This window comes from Clarias gariepinus, chromosome 16, assembly GCF_024256425.1.
Source record: "Clarias gariepinus isolate MV-2021 ecotype Netherlands chromosome 16, CGAR_prim_01v2, whole genome shotgun sequence".
NCBI lineage: Eukaryota > Metazoa > Chordata > Actinopteri > Siluriformes > Clariidae > Clarias > Clarias gariepinus.
In genome coordinates this window covers 9322815-9342846 of record NC_071115.1, presented here as the reverse complement: position 1 = coordinate 9342846, position 20032 = coordinate 9322815, and the positions used below count along the sequence as shown (strand labels likewise).

At 41.3% G+C, this 20032-nt stretch overlaps 1 protein-coding gene across 1 annotated transcript; it reads left to right on the top strand.

Moving 5' to 3' along the window:
• The first annotated feature begins 1700 nt into the window (after positions 1–1700).
• gys1 (glycogen synthase 1 (muscle)) lies at positions 1701–20018 on the top strand. The gene is made up of 16 exons (XM_053515130.1): positions 1701–1783; positions 6837–6955; positions 9624–9805; positions 11977–12168; positions 12248–12433; positions 12554–12698; positions 14714–14831; positions 14907–15027; positions 15156–15262; positions 15359–15418; positions 15508–15700; positions 15790–15916; positions 17765–17860; positions 17962–18125; positions 18287–18367; positions 19022–20018. Exons 2-16 carry the CDS (start codon positions 6838–6840, stop codon positions 19232–19234), a joined length of 2103 nt encoding a protein of 700 aa, XP_053371105.1. The 5' UTR covers positions 1701–1783; position 6837; the 3' UTR covers positions 19235–20018.
• The last annotated feature ends 14 nt before the right edge of the window (positions 20019–20032 follow it).

The following is a 20032-nucleotide window of genomic DNA, read 5'->3' as shown; positions in this document are numbered from 1 at the left end:
TTATAAAAAGCTTCCATATTTTCGTGCTGTTAATTTTCTTGAAGCTGACCCTTGTTAAAATCTGTGCCAAATGTTCCATCATCATAATCATCATTGTACATCATTAACAAACTCTTTTCTTGTTTATTCTTGTTTATTTCATATGATGCAGAATTATACCCCAAAACTATTTTATTAGAAATATGCTTAAGAGGTATTAACATGATCATACTGTCTTGTCGTCTGTAGAAATGCAGTATGTGCAGTATGAAACTCCCATCGCATAAATTGGTTTCTGAATACGAGTATCAGTGAATGTCATTTGAACCAGTCAGGAATCAACCATCATTTTATAATGTATGTTTTTTAAAAGGCTTCCTGCATCTCACAGCTGCTTTGTTATTTACTGTAACACACTTGAGTAACATGATTTATTATTTATAAAATCCTCCAAAAAGCCGATTTAGCTGTGTTATAGCAGGCCAGGATAAACAGCAATAACTCTAGTTTGGCTCTAACCCGACAGCACAGCTGTAACAGCATAGAAAGACGAGAAAAGGTTTTGATCGAGGAAGCTGAAAGCTCTCTGTAGGTCATGGAGGAAGTCAGCACATTAAAAACACAATCACGTTCTTCCCTAACTGCTAACACCATACTGGCATGAGCTCGACTTATGAGATGAAAGCAAAAGCAAAATCTCAGCCAATCACATTTCACACACTGTGGACGTGACTGGAGGAGTGGCTAAAAGGGGCCTGATCACTGAGCATTCAGATTGGTAGAGAAAGCAAAGGGGGAGGGCTTACAAATGAATTAGGGGGACTATCACTACATTATGTGGGAGTGTCAGAATTGAAAAGCACATGTTAACTGCCTTGTTGTGCAATACTGTAGTGTTCTTACAAAGAGATTTAGCACTAAACAGATTAGACATGAGTGTTGCCAGGCTGCTGTTTAAATATTAAAATGCACTACCATTGACATTACTGTGACAGTCATTAGTCAACATGTCAGTGTAAACTGTTCTGATATATTCTGAAATGTGTATTATAAGTATTGAACAGGTGTCAGGGGTTTTATAAGGTTGTCCTAGCCATCAGTCTCTCCTATCCATGCTTACCAGACCAAAAATACGTCATACTTTGCTGCTTTAATGCCCTGCCCAGAAATCCATGCTGCCAGTCCCAGCGATTTGTGGGTTTATGTTTAGCATTAAAAAGGCTATTTTTTTCTTTTTTTAAATAATTTGTGTTAATTGCATATTATATTTGACTAGCATTGGGAGCCTATCCGAGGAGTCATAGTGCACGAGGTGGGTACACCCTGAAAAGGGGGGTGGGGGCGAGCAATCCATCACAGGGCACATGCACACACACACACACACACATGTTGACTGGAGGTTCTACTAGGGTGGTAAATTTGGTAATCCCATTTATAATCCCAAGGTCCCTATTTGGACTAGAGAGGTTCCTGGATGGATGGATGGATATCCAGATATATATTTGTTTGTTTCTTATTTTAGTCTTTTATTTACTAATTCATATGAGTTAACCTTTCTTTTGTTGCTGTATATAACTGTACTAGTTTTAAGTGCTCAAAATTGGGACGATCTCCTCCGTGTGTGTGTGTGTGTGTGTGTGCAGCCAATTCTCTCTCGTTTGAGATACACGTAGTTCACACGGTGGCCCCGCCCCCCAACCCCTCCACCCACTTGTCCCGCCCCCAAAGTGATCCAGTCGGTGATTGATTGGCGCAGATGCGTGCGCTGTGTTCCTGCGCGAGGACAGGACGCCGTCGCTGCAGGGTAAGAGCACCTGACCTTGTGTTTTGTCTTTATCGCGTTATTTGTTTATCGCTCCTGCAGGCAAACAAAAGTGAAATGCATGTCGTGAATCGTGAACCGGGGATGTGTTGATGTCGTGTGCTCGTGCTGCGTGTCAAAGCCAATCTTTTTCCTAATCTCTCTCTCTCTCTCTCGGTTGTCCGGATCCTTGTTTGGTCATCTGATGATGGGAATCGAAAATAAGACATACTCTTTTATTATGTAAATATAATACACGCGCACGTAATGCTAACGTGTTTATCCCGGATTGAAGCGAACGTTCAAACGCTGTTTCCTTGTCGTGCATCGCACGCAACCCTGTTACCCGCTACTTAATCCACTATCCAGCTAAAACCAAGCCTGTGTCACGCTCAATGTCAAAGTCAGGCTTTTTTTTTCACGCTGTTGCTAGGATCTATAGGCGTTGCCACGCCCCCTTCTAACTCGTATATGTATATGAATTCCCAGACAGATGGGGGAAAAAAACGATCCTTATAAATAAGAGATACAATATGAGAGAGTGAAACTGCGCTCGCGCTACAGCGGTTGTGGTCGCAGTGACGTCACGTCGCTGAAGAGTTCCGCGTGGCGCGGAGGCACGTACACCACTGACAGTCTCCTGCGCGTAAGGCGATTAAGCGGGCTCCTTAAAAGGGAAAAAAAAAAAAACCTTCACGTTGATTTACAAACCGAGTCTTCATAAATTCATAAAGTCTAATAAGTTACATCACGTATTCCCACCTATATGGACATATTTCATGTTTTTCTACTCATAAAAAAAAAACACAAATGTAATATCGTCTCAGCCAAGGTGCTCAGTTCACTCATCACTATTTAACCGTGATGTTTGTGTTGTTTACGATTGGGTATCAAAATATTTTGAAATTAGTGTGCCTCATATCCGGTCACTTTTGTCGTTCATGCTCCATCCGATGCCTTAAAACATCTGGAAATGGAATTAGAATTCTCGATGCACAATGCCATGAATGTCGAAAAAGACACCCGGTCGAGCTGCTAAACTGCCTCACCTATTTTGTTCGAGGAGATTTCCTCTGTGAAAAATGTTGCTTCATCTCAGGGTCGTACCCATACACCCGAGTTTCATCAGCGCTCTAATCACACGCGAGGATTGCCTGGACTTCCTGACCTTTCGTCATCTTCCAGTAAGGTCCTTCCATCCTTGAAGCATGTGTGCCTCTCAAAACACCTCAAATGACTCATTGTAGCATCGCTATTAAACTTCGCCATAAAATCGCAGAATCATATCAAATGTCTTTATGGCAGATATGGCAGAATTTCATGTTCACTCTTTGTTCTAACTTGCTGTCTATGATAAAATAGCAAACATGGTAAGAAAACGCGCATGGTCCAGAGAATGGCACCAGAGTGACATGTGTCCACCCTCATCAGAAACATGTGCACTCCAATAAGACATCTCTTGGTTTAGTTTATCACGGATTGTCAAGTATTTTGTCAAATATTGTTCAAAATTTTACCTTATTAATGTTGGAATCTTTTTAATCCATTAGCTTTAGCAGTTATAATTAGCTTATGGTATCAAATTCATAATGTTCACACCTCATGAGATGTAGACTAACATTAGTTACGTTAGCTTTGAGGTTTTTTGTTATGGGCGAATTTTTGTTGTTAGTATCCTATGGATACTAGGTTGCTATTCAAAGAAGATCATTGTGTCTAGTCTGGCCATCCAATTGTAAAAGATCTGACTCCACCCCTATAAAGTTATAGCTATTATTAGCGATCTCTATGTATGCTGCTTTTTAAAAAAAGAAAAATGGAATCAGTTAGTAGGTACCCGACAACTAGTACTGCTTAGTTAATCGAATAAAAATGCAAATCGCAATATGGACCTGTGCAATTATTTAATTACAAATGGATGTAATTTATTACAGGTAATATGCGTAGTCAGGAAAAAAAGAAGTCACCCTCTTAATTTTATAATTTGTTCAATTATTTGCCTTGATAAATACATATGAACAAAAAATGGTATGTTTAATAATTAAATGCTTCAGTTTGAATCGCAAACTCAAAATGTGTCAAAATGCGATTTTTATTTATTTGTTTGTTTATTCAATTATTTATTAAATTAAATTGTACAGCACTAGCGTCAACTCATTAGATGTTCGGGATCAGGGAGGGAGAAAGCCCAGATGCAGAATATTAACAAATTTTTGGTGTTTCTAAAATGTCCACTAATTATTAATATTCTTTGATCCACTCATGATCATAAGGTTAATAATTACGCTGATCAGATAACAAATCATAATCACAAACATGCATATCTCCGTTAGCTTCTATTTTCCATACACATGCCACTCAGAATAGAAAAGCCACTAACGGCCACAAAGATTTCTAAAGCCGTGCACTCGACCTTTTAACCCTTATCACGAACAGCTGACAAGCTCCCAGAAGACCTCAAGAGCACGTAACCTTTAGTGATAAGGTCTTGTGCTGTCAGTTTGTGGGTTGAAGAGAAACACTTCACATAGAAGGATTTCACATAAAATTTTACATTGTTTTCTCGGCAGGCTTCTGCAAAGGTTCACCTTGAAGCGATAGAAAGGGGATTGCGCAATCGTGTATAGCATGCATTCTTTATCTGGTCAACAGTGTTTATGTTGCATGTACTTTACTCCCAGTACAGTGTACGCTAGAATTGCAAATGTTTTTGCGATTTAGAAATGAGACAAATGTACTTGTCCTTGAGTCGTTATCCTCTGGGTACAGAGATGATGTAACATCCTGTGAGTCGTGTTACTTGAGGCATGGCTTCTTTTTCTTCTTCTTCTCCTTTGTTTTCTTGTGCACTTTTGGTGACTCAACACTCATCAGTCAAATGAGTTTATTGAATTTATTGTTTACACAATTCTGGATGTGATTTGGTTACAGTGAGCATACCGGCTCAAACCGGTGCAACATATGTGTGTCCTTTAAACATTTATTTGTGCCATCATGACAGGAAATCATATCTAAGAAGGAAGATTTGCCTGACGAGGCTTGTGATGTGCATGTCGTGTAGAGGGGATAGAGAGGGGTGTGAATTCGGGTGTGTATAAGAAGTGAATATGTTGTAAATGGTTAAGGTTTCATCATGGCATTTCTCGTTCTGTCACCTTGCATTGCTCAACCCTTTTCATGCAATGTCTGGGAAATGTATTAATAATCTGATTAAAAACAGGGCATGGAAATTAATTTGAATTCAGATTTGAGAGGAGTGCTGCCTCAACTTGCTTTAAACTTTCATGCACTTTCTCTATCTCCCTTCCTGCTATCATCATCTTTTTGTCTTTGCATGAAATCTGAGAGTTAATTAGTCAGTAAAGAAATAAGGATTATTTTACTGCAGTAGAAGAACCAGAACTTAAAATTATACCATCTGACTTGGATCGTGAACAGAGTTTGAAATATAACATGTATAATTCTTATTAATCGCTCTTAAAATATCACCCATTGCGACGGCGGGGTCACAGAAGCCTGCCGCATGGAAATGAGCACTTTACCATGCCACATGTTTTGTGTTTATGGCCACGTGTAAAATGGGTGTTAAGATAAAATTCGCCAGAAAATCTGCCAGAAAATCACGAATGTTTTTGAAGGAAGAATTACTTTTTAATCATGTCAGGTGAGGCAGACTGCTGTAGTATAGTGTTTCTTACAGTGCACTTTGCGGTGCGATTAATGAAACAGTAAAGCGCAAGCACCTTTGGATTAAGCTAGGTAAGGGCTGGGATGAGTGCAGAGACGGCCATCTATATCCTAAATGGAACAGGAAACCAAGAGCCGAAAATATGTTCTTGGGTTTAAATAATGTATTGTTTTTAGAAAGCAGTGATAAAATATCTCTAAGCTCTAAACCGCTCTGCTGTATGGGAAATAAATTATATTTGTTAATTTATATAAGGACTAATTAGATGTTCTAGAAAAAAAAAATTCAGGAAAATGTGTGTTCTGTCCAGGATTTTTCATCCTATTTTATTTATACATCTATTTGCTGTAATGCTTATACTGGCTATAGTTGACTGTTAAGGCCAGGATTACAAATAACAAAGGCCTGGATAAAGAGCAGACGTGACTGTCTGGCGATCAGTTACTTTTTTAATGTTTAACTGTTAAACAGTTTTGTTAATGAGGTTTTGTTTTATTGTGGACAGCAGTGTGACTTCCTCTTAGAGCAGTGTCAGTTGGAGTGAAGACATAGGTCATGGCAGCCAACCCTGGTTTATCTATGACGGATTGTGGGGGGGTGGGGGGGTGAGGTGGGCCGAGTATAGAGGGTGCGAGTCGAGTTGTGCTAGTCGAGTTGAGCGAGTCGAGTGCTAGTCGCGAGTCGAGTGAGCGCGCCCAGCTCACCTCACTCTGCGTGAGCGGCGGAGCAGAGTGCAGCGCGTGAGTGGCGGAGCAGAGTGCGCATACAAATAAGCTATGGACATTCGAGTGCTGGTCGAGTTGTGCTAGTCGAGTGCGCGAGTCGAGTGCGCGAGTCGAGTGCGCGAGTCGAGTGCTAGTTGGCGAGTCGAGGCGAGTGAGCGCGCCCAGCTCACCTCACTCAGCCCTCCTCACTCTGCGTGAGTGGCGGAGCAGAGTGCGACGCGTGAGTGGCGGAGCAGAGTGCAGTGCACAGGCGGGCAGACTGAGCGAGGAAAAGTAAGTAGGAAGAGTAAATTGAGCGAGTGAGTAGAGCAAATGAAGTGAAGTTAGAAAGGTGAATAAAGTGTGTAGACTATTGTACTGTAAAATTTAGTAACTAGAAGAACCAGACTCGTGTGTGTTAAACCTGCTGTGCTGTTCTTCCTTGTGCTCATTGTGTCCATAGCTTATTTGTATGCGCACGCCACACACAAGCCACATCCCTCAGCCCTTGTCCCACAAACCACTGTGTATTAGGAAACCAGGAATATGTCAACCTTGTTTATTCCAATTCAGCCTTACTATGTTTTTGCGAGAAGCTTTGTGCATAAGCAGTGAGATTCTAGTCCCGTTAACCGAGTGATCCCCTTTTCCTGTATTCCCGCAGCATGCCACTGGCACGCAGTATCTCCGTGACCTCGCTGTCAGGTCTGGAGGACTGGGACGAGGAGTTTGACTTGGAGGATGCCGTTCTGTTTGAAATCGCATGGGAGGTGGCTAATAAAGGTAGGCTACTTTACACCTATAGGATGAAACCTGAAGTCAAGGTAATATTTGCAGTAATATTCGAAAGGTTGCAGTGAGCGTCAGCTGTCAGCCTGAGCTGGCAGAGATCATGTGCTACTCATCTGTTTTTTTTTTTAACTTAAACTTTGAGCTAATCCTGTCAGGACTGTTCCAGCATTCCAGCAGACCCGAAAATAAAATAAGCTATCTGGGCATGGGATATACATAGTCACTTGAGGTTTAGACCTTCGGCTGACCTTGATGGTTTAAAAGGTATTCATTTCCTCTCAGAAACCCTATAGCTGAACACACTGCACTTTAAATACAAATAACATAGTAGGAAAGTTTAAGGGACAGGTTCCAGGACAGTACGTCTCTAATTTGTGCTCGTCCATTGAAGGTGTGTTGAGACCATTGCAGAGTTATATCGGAAAGGTGTAACATATCTATTCTTGTACCAGTGTGGTGTTAGATTCTCCAGTCTGAGTAATTTTCTGGACCAACAGCTCTGCATTACTGACCAATCCTGTTAGATTCGGACGTGGAAGAAGGCAGAAAGAGCCGTCCACCTAGTGGTCAAGATTCTCTTCAGGTCATCTGGAATATCTATCTCAAGTAGATAAATCAGTATATACTTTTTATATTAGTAATAATCAACGCCCAATGCCCAAAGCTCTCCCCGAGGGTGGAGGATCCTCCATGCAATTCCTCCGTTTCCATATTTTCAAACTATACCTCCTGCAACATCTTCAATGCATGAAGGAAACACTTTACTTTCCACCTCTCAGCACATGGATTAAAACTCACGTCCTCATGTCCAGATGTTCAGGCGAGCACTTTTCTGTTGCGCAAGTTCGCATCGATGAACTTGCAGATTTTGGAAATAACCCGAACATGATCTGTTTCACTCAACATTTGTCATGTCAAATGTCTAAAAATGTTACTCCACCATAGCTTACTTGCGTTTGTCCTGTAGAGAAGGTAAATTTTCTGCTATCTACATTACCAGTCAAAAGTTTGGAAACGCCTTCTAATTCACCTTCTAATGTCCTTTTTTTTGTAAGTCATTCATTTTTTGCATTCTAGAACAATACTGGAGATTTCAAAATTGTGAAGTAGGAACAACAGTCAGTTGGTATTTTAAGACATGAAGGTCAGCTGTTTCGGAACAGTTCTTGCAAGAAGAGTATTGTTTCAAGTGCATTTGCAAAACCCAGCAAGCACCATGATGAAACTGGCTCTCATGAAGACCTTTCCAGGAAAGCAGGACCAAAGACTAAAGTTCATTGAGAACACCAGTTACCAGCCTCAAAAATCACCAAGTAACAAACTGCACCTTATTAGAGTTGATATGGAGGCTTTACAGAGCAGAAGTAGCAGATACATCTCGATATCAACTGTTCTAACGATTATTGCATATTTTGGACTTATTTTGCAATGTAGAAAGAAATAACAATCTGCAAAGGTCACTAAATTAGAAGCTGTGTCCAAACTTTTGACTGGTACTGCACGTCTATCCGCTTGAGGTTTTTCGTAGTGTGATATCTGAGGTGTCACCAGTACATGAACTGATTAGATGTTGTGATAACAGGACCGAACCAGTATCAAGTTAAAAAGCGAAAGATGTTCATTTAAAAATTACAAATATTTAAAAGCATCAAACTGCTATGAGACTACAGTACGAGATTGTCATTAATTATGCATGTCCCCCTTGTGAAAACCGAGTATTAATAATAATGTGTGGAAGTGGTGGTTCTGGCGTTAAGGCCCTGGGTTGCTGACCAGAGAGGTCGTGGTTTAAGCACTAAAACCACCCGGGTACTACTTAATCCTTTGCCCAAACTAAATTATTTAGTCCCCAAGCATGGATAAGTAGGGTTAGGACGCCGGGCTATCAACTCAGCCCCATAAAACCCACCATTGCTGTAGAAACCGTTACCCGACCCAGGGAACAAAAATGCTTTCTAAAGATTCAATAACTTTTTAACAAAAAAACAAAACAAAAAAAACACTTTTTTTTCTTGGGCTTTGCTCCTTTTATCCTATGGATCGCCACATTGGATCATTGGATCCACAAAATCAGGCACAGGTTTTATGCCGGATACCCTTTCTGTCGCAACCCTCCCATTTTCTAACCGGGCTTGGGACCGGGGCTGCATGCAATGTCTGGGTTGAATTGGCCAGGGCCTTTTGGTTAAGGGACTTGCACAGTGGTCCAACAGAGGCAACCTGACCGTAGCGGTTGCCCAAACCCCCAACCCACCGATCAGCAACCCCAAGCCTCAACTGTCTGAACCACCAGCAAACCGTTATGTTTAAAAAAAAAAAAAAAAAAAAGCTTTTACATGGGGATATGGAAAAATTTATGAATTTACTTTAACAGTCTAAAGTGCAGAAAGTCTCTAATGAAGTGATACATACTTTTGAATGCTTAGACATGAAGTCAGGTCCGAGTTACAGATATGAATCTAATCCACGTGCTATAAAACGAAATAAAAAGACAAAAGTGGCATGATCTTCAACATTACCACTGCAACGTGTTCCAGGCTTAGATTTTATAAACTGAGAGTTATTGACGCTTTGTTGCTTCATCGTTCAGTCCTGAGAAGCTGTGCGACGTTCTGAGAAGTGTGTGTGCGTGTGTGTGTGTGTGTGTGTCCTTTGGCAGTTGGAGGCATCTACACAGTGATCCAGACGAAAGCACGTTTGACCTGTGAGGAATGGGGGGAAAACTACTTCTTAGTGGGGCCCTATATGGAGTCCAATGTCAGGACCCAGGTTGAATTGATCGAGCCCCCGAACGCGGCACTGAGGAGGACCATCGACAAGATGAATAGTAGCGGATGCAAGGTACACACCTTTGTTTCCCTTTTTTATTTTCACTTCAGGATAATGCAGAGGTCATATTACTTTCCCTTTATACACACACACACACACACACACACACAATACATATTACTCTTTCAACCCAACCTCATTCTGAAAGCTTAAACCCTCATTCTGAGAAGTGTGTGTGTGTGTGTGTGTTTCAGTGTTCATATCCACCTCCATGGTATGCATGTGTAAAGGTTACAAGCTATATCAATGTCTCACACATGACTAAGGTCTATTTCAGACCTTTGGCTAAATGTTTGAGTGTGTGTACATACAAATGAAAGAGAGTCAGACAGTAAGAGCAGCCTTGTTTTTTGTAATCCATGGAGAAGTACAAGAAAAAAAGAGTTTTTCTCCGCTCTTGCTTAGAGGCCGTAGATTATAGAAGGTAGTGTGTCACAATATTAAATTAGTAAGTAAGTAAATAAGAGCAATGGAGGCTCAGTGGTCGGTCGTCGTCTGCCGTGCAGAAGGCCGAGGTTCGATTCCTCAACCAATGCCCAAACCCCAGCCACTGGGTGCACTGCCAGTCCCAAGCCTGGATAAAATAGGAGGGTTGCATCAGGAAGGGGATGCATATTTGTTAACCGTCATTAATCTGTGCAATCAACAATTTAATATTTAAAAGTAAATTGGTATTTAAATGGGTTATTTCATTCTTCATTTCATGATTGATTTATTTAATTCATGGTTGCTGGTCTAATAAACTAGATGCAAACTAGCAAACTAGCATTCCCTGAAATGAATGTACTTGTATAGAAAGATAAAGCTAGTATGGTGGGCCTATCCAGAACTAATATTGTGGAATGAATGTTTTTAACATGCAGAAAGCCAGTCTTCGGTTATTTAGGCGCTTTACTGAAGTCCATGCCAAAACTCTGCATCCTTCCTCCCACTTCCGTACAGCAAAAGGGATTTTACTTAACCAAATGCCAGTGCCTAAACCCAAATTCGAATCCAGTCATGGGAGCACTTTCATGCCTTTTTTTTTTTTTTTTACTTTTTTTTTTACTTTTTTTAAGAACAAATCTGACTTATGAACCTTTCAGCAAGAAGACACATCTGATAACGTTATGTCATCGTCAACATCGTCTCCTTACTAACTGCTTCGAAGTCGTACGGAATTGCCTCTAAACCGCCCATGCTGACAAGCTTCCAACACCAGACTGAATCCTAGATCCCTCTCTGACCCCTGATAAACCCCTGAATAGTTAGTTGGCTATTACAAGTAGTCCCCAACTTACGAACGTTCGAGTTACGAATTTCTGCAGATGCGAACGGACTTCGGTCTGCTGGGGGCCGCGGTGTGGGAGATATGAGTCTGCCTCATTGGTTTCAATGAATCAGTCCGGAAGCACGATGATAGAAAATGATTGTCCTGTAAAGCTGTCCTGATGGTGAATAATCCTAATTCAGAGTTTACAGTCCAATACAGTGGAAAATAACTGAGACAAAATAGCGCCCGGAATTCCTCTCGCGATTTAAGGTGCAGAGACAATACATGGATTGGTATACTTTTCATTGTATATTTGTGTCAAAGACTCACTTTGTCAGATTTAAGAACAAATCTGACTTATGAACCTGCTCCCGGGATGAAACTCGTTCGTAAGTAGGGGGCTACCAGTCATTAGAAAGCTTGAAATGCCAGTAATAGTTAATGGTACCGTCTAGGAAATTCAACGTTTGTCACCTATACACAGTGTAATATGCAGTGAAGCATACACGATTGTTCTTGACCTTAAAGGAAAGCTAAGATAGAATAAGAAGATTGATAAGATATTTTTTAACATAATCATTTAAATTAATGTCCTTATTACCTTCTTCATCCACTTTTATGCATATGAAAATATTCAGTAGAACAGAATCTATCAGTTGCTAGGTTACAGTTTAAACACCGGGTAATCCGGTAGGAAACCAGTTAATGATCAGGTAATCATCTTTTTTGTTATTTTTTGGCTCTGATGTGCATCTCGAACGTAATTATCAAGGAAAATACATAATAGCCTAATGTCTGTCAACAGTACCTCTAACCTACTGCTGTTTTGACTGACATCATGGTAGTCGCGTGACTTCAAAAGCTGTATACTCGCTAAACTGCTGTCATGTAAGAGGGATTTCTGTGTATAAGTATATGTCTGTGTGTGTAGGTGTATTTTGGGCGTTGGCTGATTGAGGGCTCTCCGTATGTCATCCTGCTGGATGTTGGTTTCACCGCCTGGTCTCTGGATCGCTGGAAGAGTGAACTATGGGAAAACTGTGCCATCGGCGTGCCCTGGTTCGACCGCGAGGCCAACGACGCCGTCTTGTTCGGCTTCCTCACCGCCTGGCTGCTCGGAGAGGTGTGTGTCCATGTGTGTATCGCAGTTTGTTATGCAGGTTTTTTCTATTCCTGCTACATGTCTGTATTCTGTGCTTCAGTATGCAGCGCAGTGTGAAGAACCCCCACACATCCTGGCACACTTTCACGAGTGGCTGGCTGGACTGGGGCTGGTCTTGTGCCGACAGAGGCACTTGCCCGTAGCGACCATTTTCACCACTCACGCCACGCTTCTCGGCAGATACCTGTGTGCCGGCAACGTTGACTTCTACAACAACCTGGCAGAGGTTTGTGTGTGTGTGTGTGTGTGTGGAAGGATGAATTTAGAAATGAAGCATGATTTTATAAATAATAATAGTACAAACATTTAAAGATGCATGACTCTTTCTCTCTCTTTCTATATATAGTTCAATGTTGATAAGGAGGCAGGCGATAGACAGATCTATCACCGCTACTGTATCGAGCGGGCCGCTGCACGCTGCGCTCACGTTTTCACCACTGTGTCCAAGATCACAGCCATCGAGGCCGAGCACCTGCTCAAGAGGAAACCAGGTGAATCCCGTCTGTCTGACCTCTCCGCCTCGTTCCCGTGTCAACGTTAATTAGACAATTCATCACTGTTTGTGGGTACAATCCAATCCATCGTAGTGCACACTACGGGCAATTCGGGAACTCCACTTAACCTACTTTGCATGTCTTTGGGCTGTGGGAGGAAACCCGGAGGACTCGGAGGACTCGGAGGAAACCACCAAGTACGGGGAGAACATGCAAACTCCATGCACACAGACCTGAGGCGGGAGGTGCGAAGCCACAGTGCTAACCACTAAGCCACCGTGCCTGTTCTTAGCAAGCCTCCCGCCTTCCGCGTTATCATTGGTTAGCAGAATTCAGTCTCGTCTATTATTGGTTCGAATTCTTGAGCAGGAAGGAGTGACTTAAATTGTTGTGCATCTTTATTGCCGTTTTACCACAACACTTGTTAATTATTAAATCTCAGTCTCGATCTAAACCTCATTTATGTGTAGGTCTATTTAATAAGTAGTCATGATGATTATTCAAATAATCAAGAGCAGTCGGTTAACACTTTTGCAGTTTCTGTTAGCAAGGTTGTGTGAGGTTGAGAAACCCCGCCTTCTGCGTTATGATTGATTACAAGAATTCGATCGTGTCTTTGATCAGTTCAGTCAGAAACCTAGCAAAAGAAGGAAGGAAGAAGGGCAGGAACTTAATCCTAATTTTTTATTTTTTTGTTTTTTAGAAGTTTAGGAAATTTTAGGGAATATTGTGCAATAATAATAAAAAGAAATCTTAAATCTCAAGTCTAAAACACATTTTCGTCTCTTTTTTCTTTTTTTTTTTTAGGAAGATTCTTGTTGATTCTGAAGGTTATCTTTTTTTAATTTAAAATTGTTTTTTTTACCTTTGTTTAATTGCATTATTACAAAATTACATTATTTTTAATCTCCGTGAGTTCTAGCTACAAGTGGGTGGGGGAAGCATAAAGTCTCTGTGTTCACCTCTTGGTAACAACATTCTAGGTCATTTATTTTAAAGATATACTTTTTTTTTATCTTCTCAATCCAGAGAACTCTATAGTCAGTGTACATACGTTATTACCCTTTAACATGTGAAAATGCCTGTATGTTGATTTAATCTAAATCAAATACTAGTGTATATACAGCTTAAAATCGAAATAAGTTCTGATGGTATGAGAAGCCATGTCGATATGAAGTTCAGGGACTGAGAAACCTTCCAGACTTTCAGAAATTTTGCATTGCAAACTTAAGTCAAACACAGCGTAAGGGCCTTTGTGTCTGCGTCTACCGTTTTCATTCGTTTTTTTAGCATTTGAACTTAATTTAAGCCATTAAATTTTTTTAAAATAAAAATAGGGCTGTATGGGGGCGTTCAAGTCGAACCAGGACTTTTGATTATGCAGAATAGCAGAACACAGTCGAGATTCAAAACCCGCGCCCGGTAAATATTTCTCTATAGAATCCCCTGCTACACTAGTGCTTGGATACCTTAAAGGTAGAAAGTTTTCTCAGTACGCTGGAGCCATGATCGGACTGCCTGCTTCACGTCTGGAAACCTGGCCTCCCAGGAACACCCTTTACTAGGGTTAAGGCTCGGAAGGTTGGCGGTCCGACCCCCAGCTTCACCAGGTTGCCATTGTTAGGCCCTTAAGCAAGGCCCTTAACTTATATCTGCTCCAGGGGCGCTGTATCATGCCTGACTCTGTGCTCCATGCACTATGCTAGGATATGCAAAGAAAGAATTTCACTGTGCATTAAGGTATACGTGACAAATAAAGGCTTAACTTTACTTAATGGCCCAAACATGTGGAGGTCAGGATGTGGCAAATAACACCCAGCCGGGTATCTTTAATGTGCAAGTGATGTACGGCCTGCTTTAAAGCCATTCACACAGTCTCATCATCATACTGCGCTTGAAATCATTTTTTACGCTTTCGTTCACCAGAATTCCCGGGTTGACTTGAACACCCTTTGTATGGTCTGACTGTTTGTTTCTCTCTCTCCCAACTCTGACTCGTCTTTCTCTTGTAGATATCGTGACTCCTAACGGTTTGAATGTGAAAAAGTTCTCCGCAATGCACGAGTTTCAGAACCTCCACGCCCAGAGCAAGGCGCGCATTCAAGAGTTCATCAGAGGGCATTTCTACGGGTTAGACCATCACACATAGACACAAAAACCACACAAGTGCATGCGCGGTATTGAAAGTTTACTGTTTCCATGCAGGCATTTAGATTTCAACCTGGATAAAACCGTGTTTCTGTTCATTGCTGGACGCTACGAGTTCTCAAATAAAGGAGCTGACGTTTTCCTCGAAGCCCTGGCCAGACTCAACTATTTACTGAGGGTGTGTAAATTGAAAATCTTTCTGCAATCTAATCCAATCTAAATATAGTAAAAGCAGAAGAAAAAAAACGAACATGCAACAGATTTAAAAGCTGCTCATGTCTTTGTCATGCGTTTCCTTTTCATCAGGTGAACCACAGCCAGGTTACGGTGATAGCGTTCTTCATCATGCCCGCCCGCACCAACAACTTCAACGTGGAGACGCTGAAGGGTCAAGCCGTACGGAAACAGCTCTGGTAATCATAATGCTCTGTGAGGGCATATATAGCTACACCCATGTTGCCATAGTGACCGCTGACATCCATAGTGATGGTGCGTTTTGTTGTAATCAGGGATACGGCACAGACTGTAAAAGAGCGCTTCGGGAAGAAACTCTACGAATCGCTGCTCGTGTGAGTATCCTCACTTTATATGAACGCAATAAAAAAAGTAGCTTAAATGTTTACTTAACGAAGAAATTTTCACCCGCTCGTTTTATCAGCGGGCAGCTCCCAGAGGTATCGAAGATGTTAGACAAGGAGGATTTCACCATGATGAAGAGAGCCATCTTTGCTACCCAGCGCCAGTGTCTTCCTCCGGTCTGCACCCACAACATGCTGGAGGACAGCTCCGACCCCATCCTCTCAGCCATCCGCCGCATCGGGCTCTTCAACAGCTCTCAGGATCGCGTCAAGGTATTTACAAACAAACACACGTTGTGCAGATATGCACAAATGCGTCAGGTACGAGGTAGACTCACTAAGCACACACTCCTTTGTGGCAGGTCATCTTCCATCCAGAGTTTCTGTCCTCCACTTCCCCACTGCTGCCCATGGACTATGAGGAATTCGTTCGAGGCTGTCATCTTGGAGTTTTTCCTTCGTACTATGAACCCTGGGGATACACACCAGGTTGGGTATAAAAATGCCCACAAACACTAATGTATCTTAATTATTTATTTATTTATAAAGGTTTTGTCTCAAGAAAATTACCTCTTGCTATTGACTCTCTATAAATGGTTTTATGCTCTACGTGAACCTAATTTTAAAGGCTAGGTCTCTCTAAGTGCGCTCTGTGATGGTTATCCAGATTTTTTTTTCTTCTGTACAAAAGTTTGGCACGTAACTAGTTCTGTACCATTTGTCGTAGACCAATGAAAAGTTATGCTTGCTGTCAGACATACCCAGCAAGAGGCTATAAGTTGTACCCCAGGGGTGCAAGAGGTGCCCATATTTGCCCAATTGATATATAATGGTAACTTCCATAGGAACTTTAAAACTGAACCTAACAGTGGATCCCATTGTTGAAGAGCCACGCCCCAGCAACATTCAACATGCTGTTAGCATGATGCTAACATGATGCTAACATGATTAACATGCGGTTAGGATGATGCTAACATGATTAACATGCGGTTAGCATGATGCTAACATTATTAACATGCAGTGAGCATGATGCTAATATGATTATCATGTTACTAGCATGATGCTAACATTAGTAGCATGTTGCTAGCATGATGCTAACATGATTAGCAGGTTGCTAGCAGGATGCTAACATGACTAGCAGGTTGCTAGCAGAATGCTAACATGATTAGCAGGTTGATAGCAACAATGCTACATATATTAGCATGTTGCTAGCATGATGCTAACATTAGTAGCATGTTGCTAGCATGATGCTAACATGATTAGCAGGTTGCTAGCAGGATGCTAAATGACTAGCAGGTTGCTAGGAGGATGCTAACATGATTAGCAGGTTGATAGCAACAATGCTACATATATTAGCATGTTGCTAACATGACTCAATTTATTTGCCATGGCAAGCGCCCCTCGCATCTTCTTCAGAAAATGTACTTCTCAAGTTTTTCTTCTTCAATGCAAATGTAGTCACGTAACTAGTAGAAAGAGGTGTCAAGTCGTGCATCTTATTTGGGAATGGGGTACTATGACTTTAAAAAAAAAAAAAAATCTCATAGACTTAAAATTCGAGACCAATTTTCTAGTTCTAGTGCAGAGCAAAGGATTTTGTAGAAATATCAAATTTACCACATTTAAAGAAGCTTGCAAGCTGCGTCAGAACATTGGGGCATGGGAGTGGGCTCATTTTAATCAGGCAACCAATCAGTCTCTCAGGATCAATATTTTACACTTATTATTATAAATTATGTTAAATTGATTCAAATGTATTTTGTACTTCATGGCTGCAAAAAGTACGCAAAATATTATTGTAACTATTTAAAGATCTCTAAAATGCATCTGATAACGTTCAAGATGTATTACAACTCAGACCCTGCGTCCTGGCTGGATTTTTTCCCTGTTTTGCTGCTTTTACAAACCCCCAAACAGCCCGTTATTGAGGTCAAATATCAAATTGTCAAAGCAAGAGGGGAACGGTATAGTGTGGAGAAAGAAAACATTAATGGTTAACAAAAATAGGATAATGAACCCAAAGGGAGATATTTGCATTTAACACCGGACAAAGTAAACGTGACGAGGGAAAAAAACAGAAAGAGGAAGTATTAATCAGCAGACTAAGAAACTGAATCAGCAACCTTAATAGCTATCTATTTATAGCAGGTAAACATCCAACAAGACTCAGTGAGGAGTACTAGGGAAGCGAGACGTCGAGCATGTATTGCTGTCGTGTAGGTAATGTATGCAGGAGAGACGGAGAACTTGGGAGAGTAGAAGGCAATGGTGAGGGTCTTTTAGAATTAAAACGTCCCTGATCAGGGATCTCTTTCTATCTCTTCCTGTCTTACTCAGCCGAGTGCACCGTGATGGGGATTCCCTCCATCTCCACTAATCTCTCTGGGTTTGGCTGTTTTATGGAGGAGCACATAGCTGACCCGACTTCTTACGGTGAGACAAAGAACAAATATGAAGGATCTCAGCATGAATATGTTCACCAGAGGCTTGTTCTGTTGTATCTGGAATTCTATTGGTCTGTATGTCTATCACAGGGATTTATATCCTGGACCGGCGGTTTCGCAGCGTGGACGAGTCGTGTAACCAGCTGACCTCCTTCCTGTTCCAGTTCTGCCAGCAGAGCCGCAGACAGCGCATCATCCAGAGGAACCGCACGGAACGCCTCAGCGACCTGCTGGACTGGAGATATCTGGGCCGGGTTGGTCACTTGAACTCAGACAGACAGACGCTCACTCACTCATTCCGAAATTATATATCATAAAAATAATTGATTTATTAATTTATGCAATACAGACGCAATTTTAGTAAATGCATATGAACATGGTTGATGTTTTTATTTTTTTCCCTTCTTTCTCTCAGTATTATGTAGCTGCTCGTCACATGGCTTTAGCCAAAGCCTTCCCTGAGTTTTACATGTATGAGCCCCATGATCCAACCTCGGTAAGCACCCAGAGAAATTTTTTTTATTTTTTTTTATGTTTAAAATCTGTCCCCTTTCCACACACTGCCGTCATGTGGCCAAAACCTGTAACTGCGCCTTCGAAAATGTAAGCGTTGTCTCTGCGCTTTTAAATCGCAAGTGGGATGCCGGACACCATTTCGTCTCCTCAGAGCTGTTTTCCACTGTATTGGACTGTGAACTCTGTTTTGTTGAGGATTTTCCGAAATTAGGATTATTAACCATCAGCACAGCTTTACAGGACAGATATTTTCTTTAATCGTGCTCCCTGACTGATTCATTGAAATCAACTCATTACTCATGCACCCCTTACACATGCGCACACACACATACAATACACTGAATCTTACACATTCACTTACACACTGACAATGTTGTATATAAATATTTTGGTATCTGGTGCACTGCAGTGTCTATTTTTTACAATACACGTGAGCTACTTCCATGATGTTCGTACAATCACAGTTCGTTCGTATTTGTGGACATTCGTAACATGAATGTTCGTAAGTTAGAGACTACCTGTATTCATAATCCAGGGACATAAAAGGTCTGATTAGTTTACTAAATGTGTAAAATAATTTTTAATAACTGCCTATAGTTCTCGAACATTATACGTTTGTGCTTTTCTCCTGCAGACCACGGGCTTCCGGTACCCCCGTCCAGCCTCAGTGCCGCCCTCGCCTGCACACTCGCTCCATTCGTCCCCACACCACAGCGAGGCTGAGGACGAGGACGAGACATACGACGAAGATCTGGAGGCTGAGAAAGACCGCCAGAACATCCGGCAACCTTTCGCTCTGCCGAACAAGAATAAAAGCCTGGTGGCCGATGCGCCTGAGAAAAACTAACGCTCTACACATACACACACACACAAACTCACACACACACACATACACATATGTACGTGCGCACTGCTGATCTGTCCACTGTCTGTCTGTTATTTCTGGGCTTTGAGGTATTTATTTCTGGAACCCATCAGGAGTTACTGTGTTTTAGAGGTATTAAAATTAGGTCATTTAATGTCTTCCATATTTGGTTGAACTCACAAGATATGTTTAGAATATTATTTTTTTCCAGATTATGAAAGATAATACAAAGTTAAATAGAAACCGGTTGCTGTGTAAGAAACATCTGTCTCGTCTGTACTCTAGTACTACTTGTGAAAAACCGATTTAATCTGAGAATTCTCTTTTTACTAAAAATCATGGGCAATATATTTTACCACAAACCAGCTTCTGAAGAATACAACAATCTGCAGTATCACTTCATCTGCCTGATTTCTTTCTTTTTTTTTTATTATCATTTTTTTTGTTGCTTTCTTTCACTCTGGTGCTGTCCTCAAGCCTTGTCCCAGTTTTTTGGTAGCCAAGGCACAGCGGAGGTAGAAACCTGCCCTCCGTTTTTACGACGATAGTCTCATCCATCAGATGCTATCGACCTCGGATGATCCAAGCGTTGCCTTGGTGTGGGAACGAATCTGTATTTCTCAGACGTTCTCTCCAGGAAACAAAGTGAATGTAATCGAAACTTGACCTGTAGCTTCAATACTGTAATGTACACGAACACAGCATTTTGAACTTTTGTTGTCGGCTGTAGAAAAGAAATTAAAGTATATAATGATATATAAATCTATATCAATACTAACA

Bases quoted from the DNA above. Each gene is read 5' to 3' on its own strand.
- gys1 (XM_053515130.1), top strand. From the start codon at position 6,838: ATGCCACTGGCACGCAGTATCTCCGTGACCTCGCTGTCAGGTCTGGAG. The intron at 12,699-14,713 runs GTGAATCCCGTC...TTTCTCTTGTAG, and splicing joins CCTGCTCAAGAGGAAACCAG to ATATCGTGACTCCTAACGGT. The intron at 18,368-19,021 runs GTAAGCACCCAG...TTTCTCCTGCAG, and splicing joins AGCCCCATGATCCAACCTCG to ACCACGGGCTTCCGGTACCC.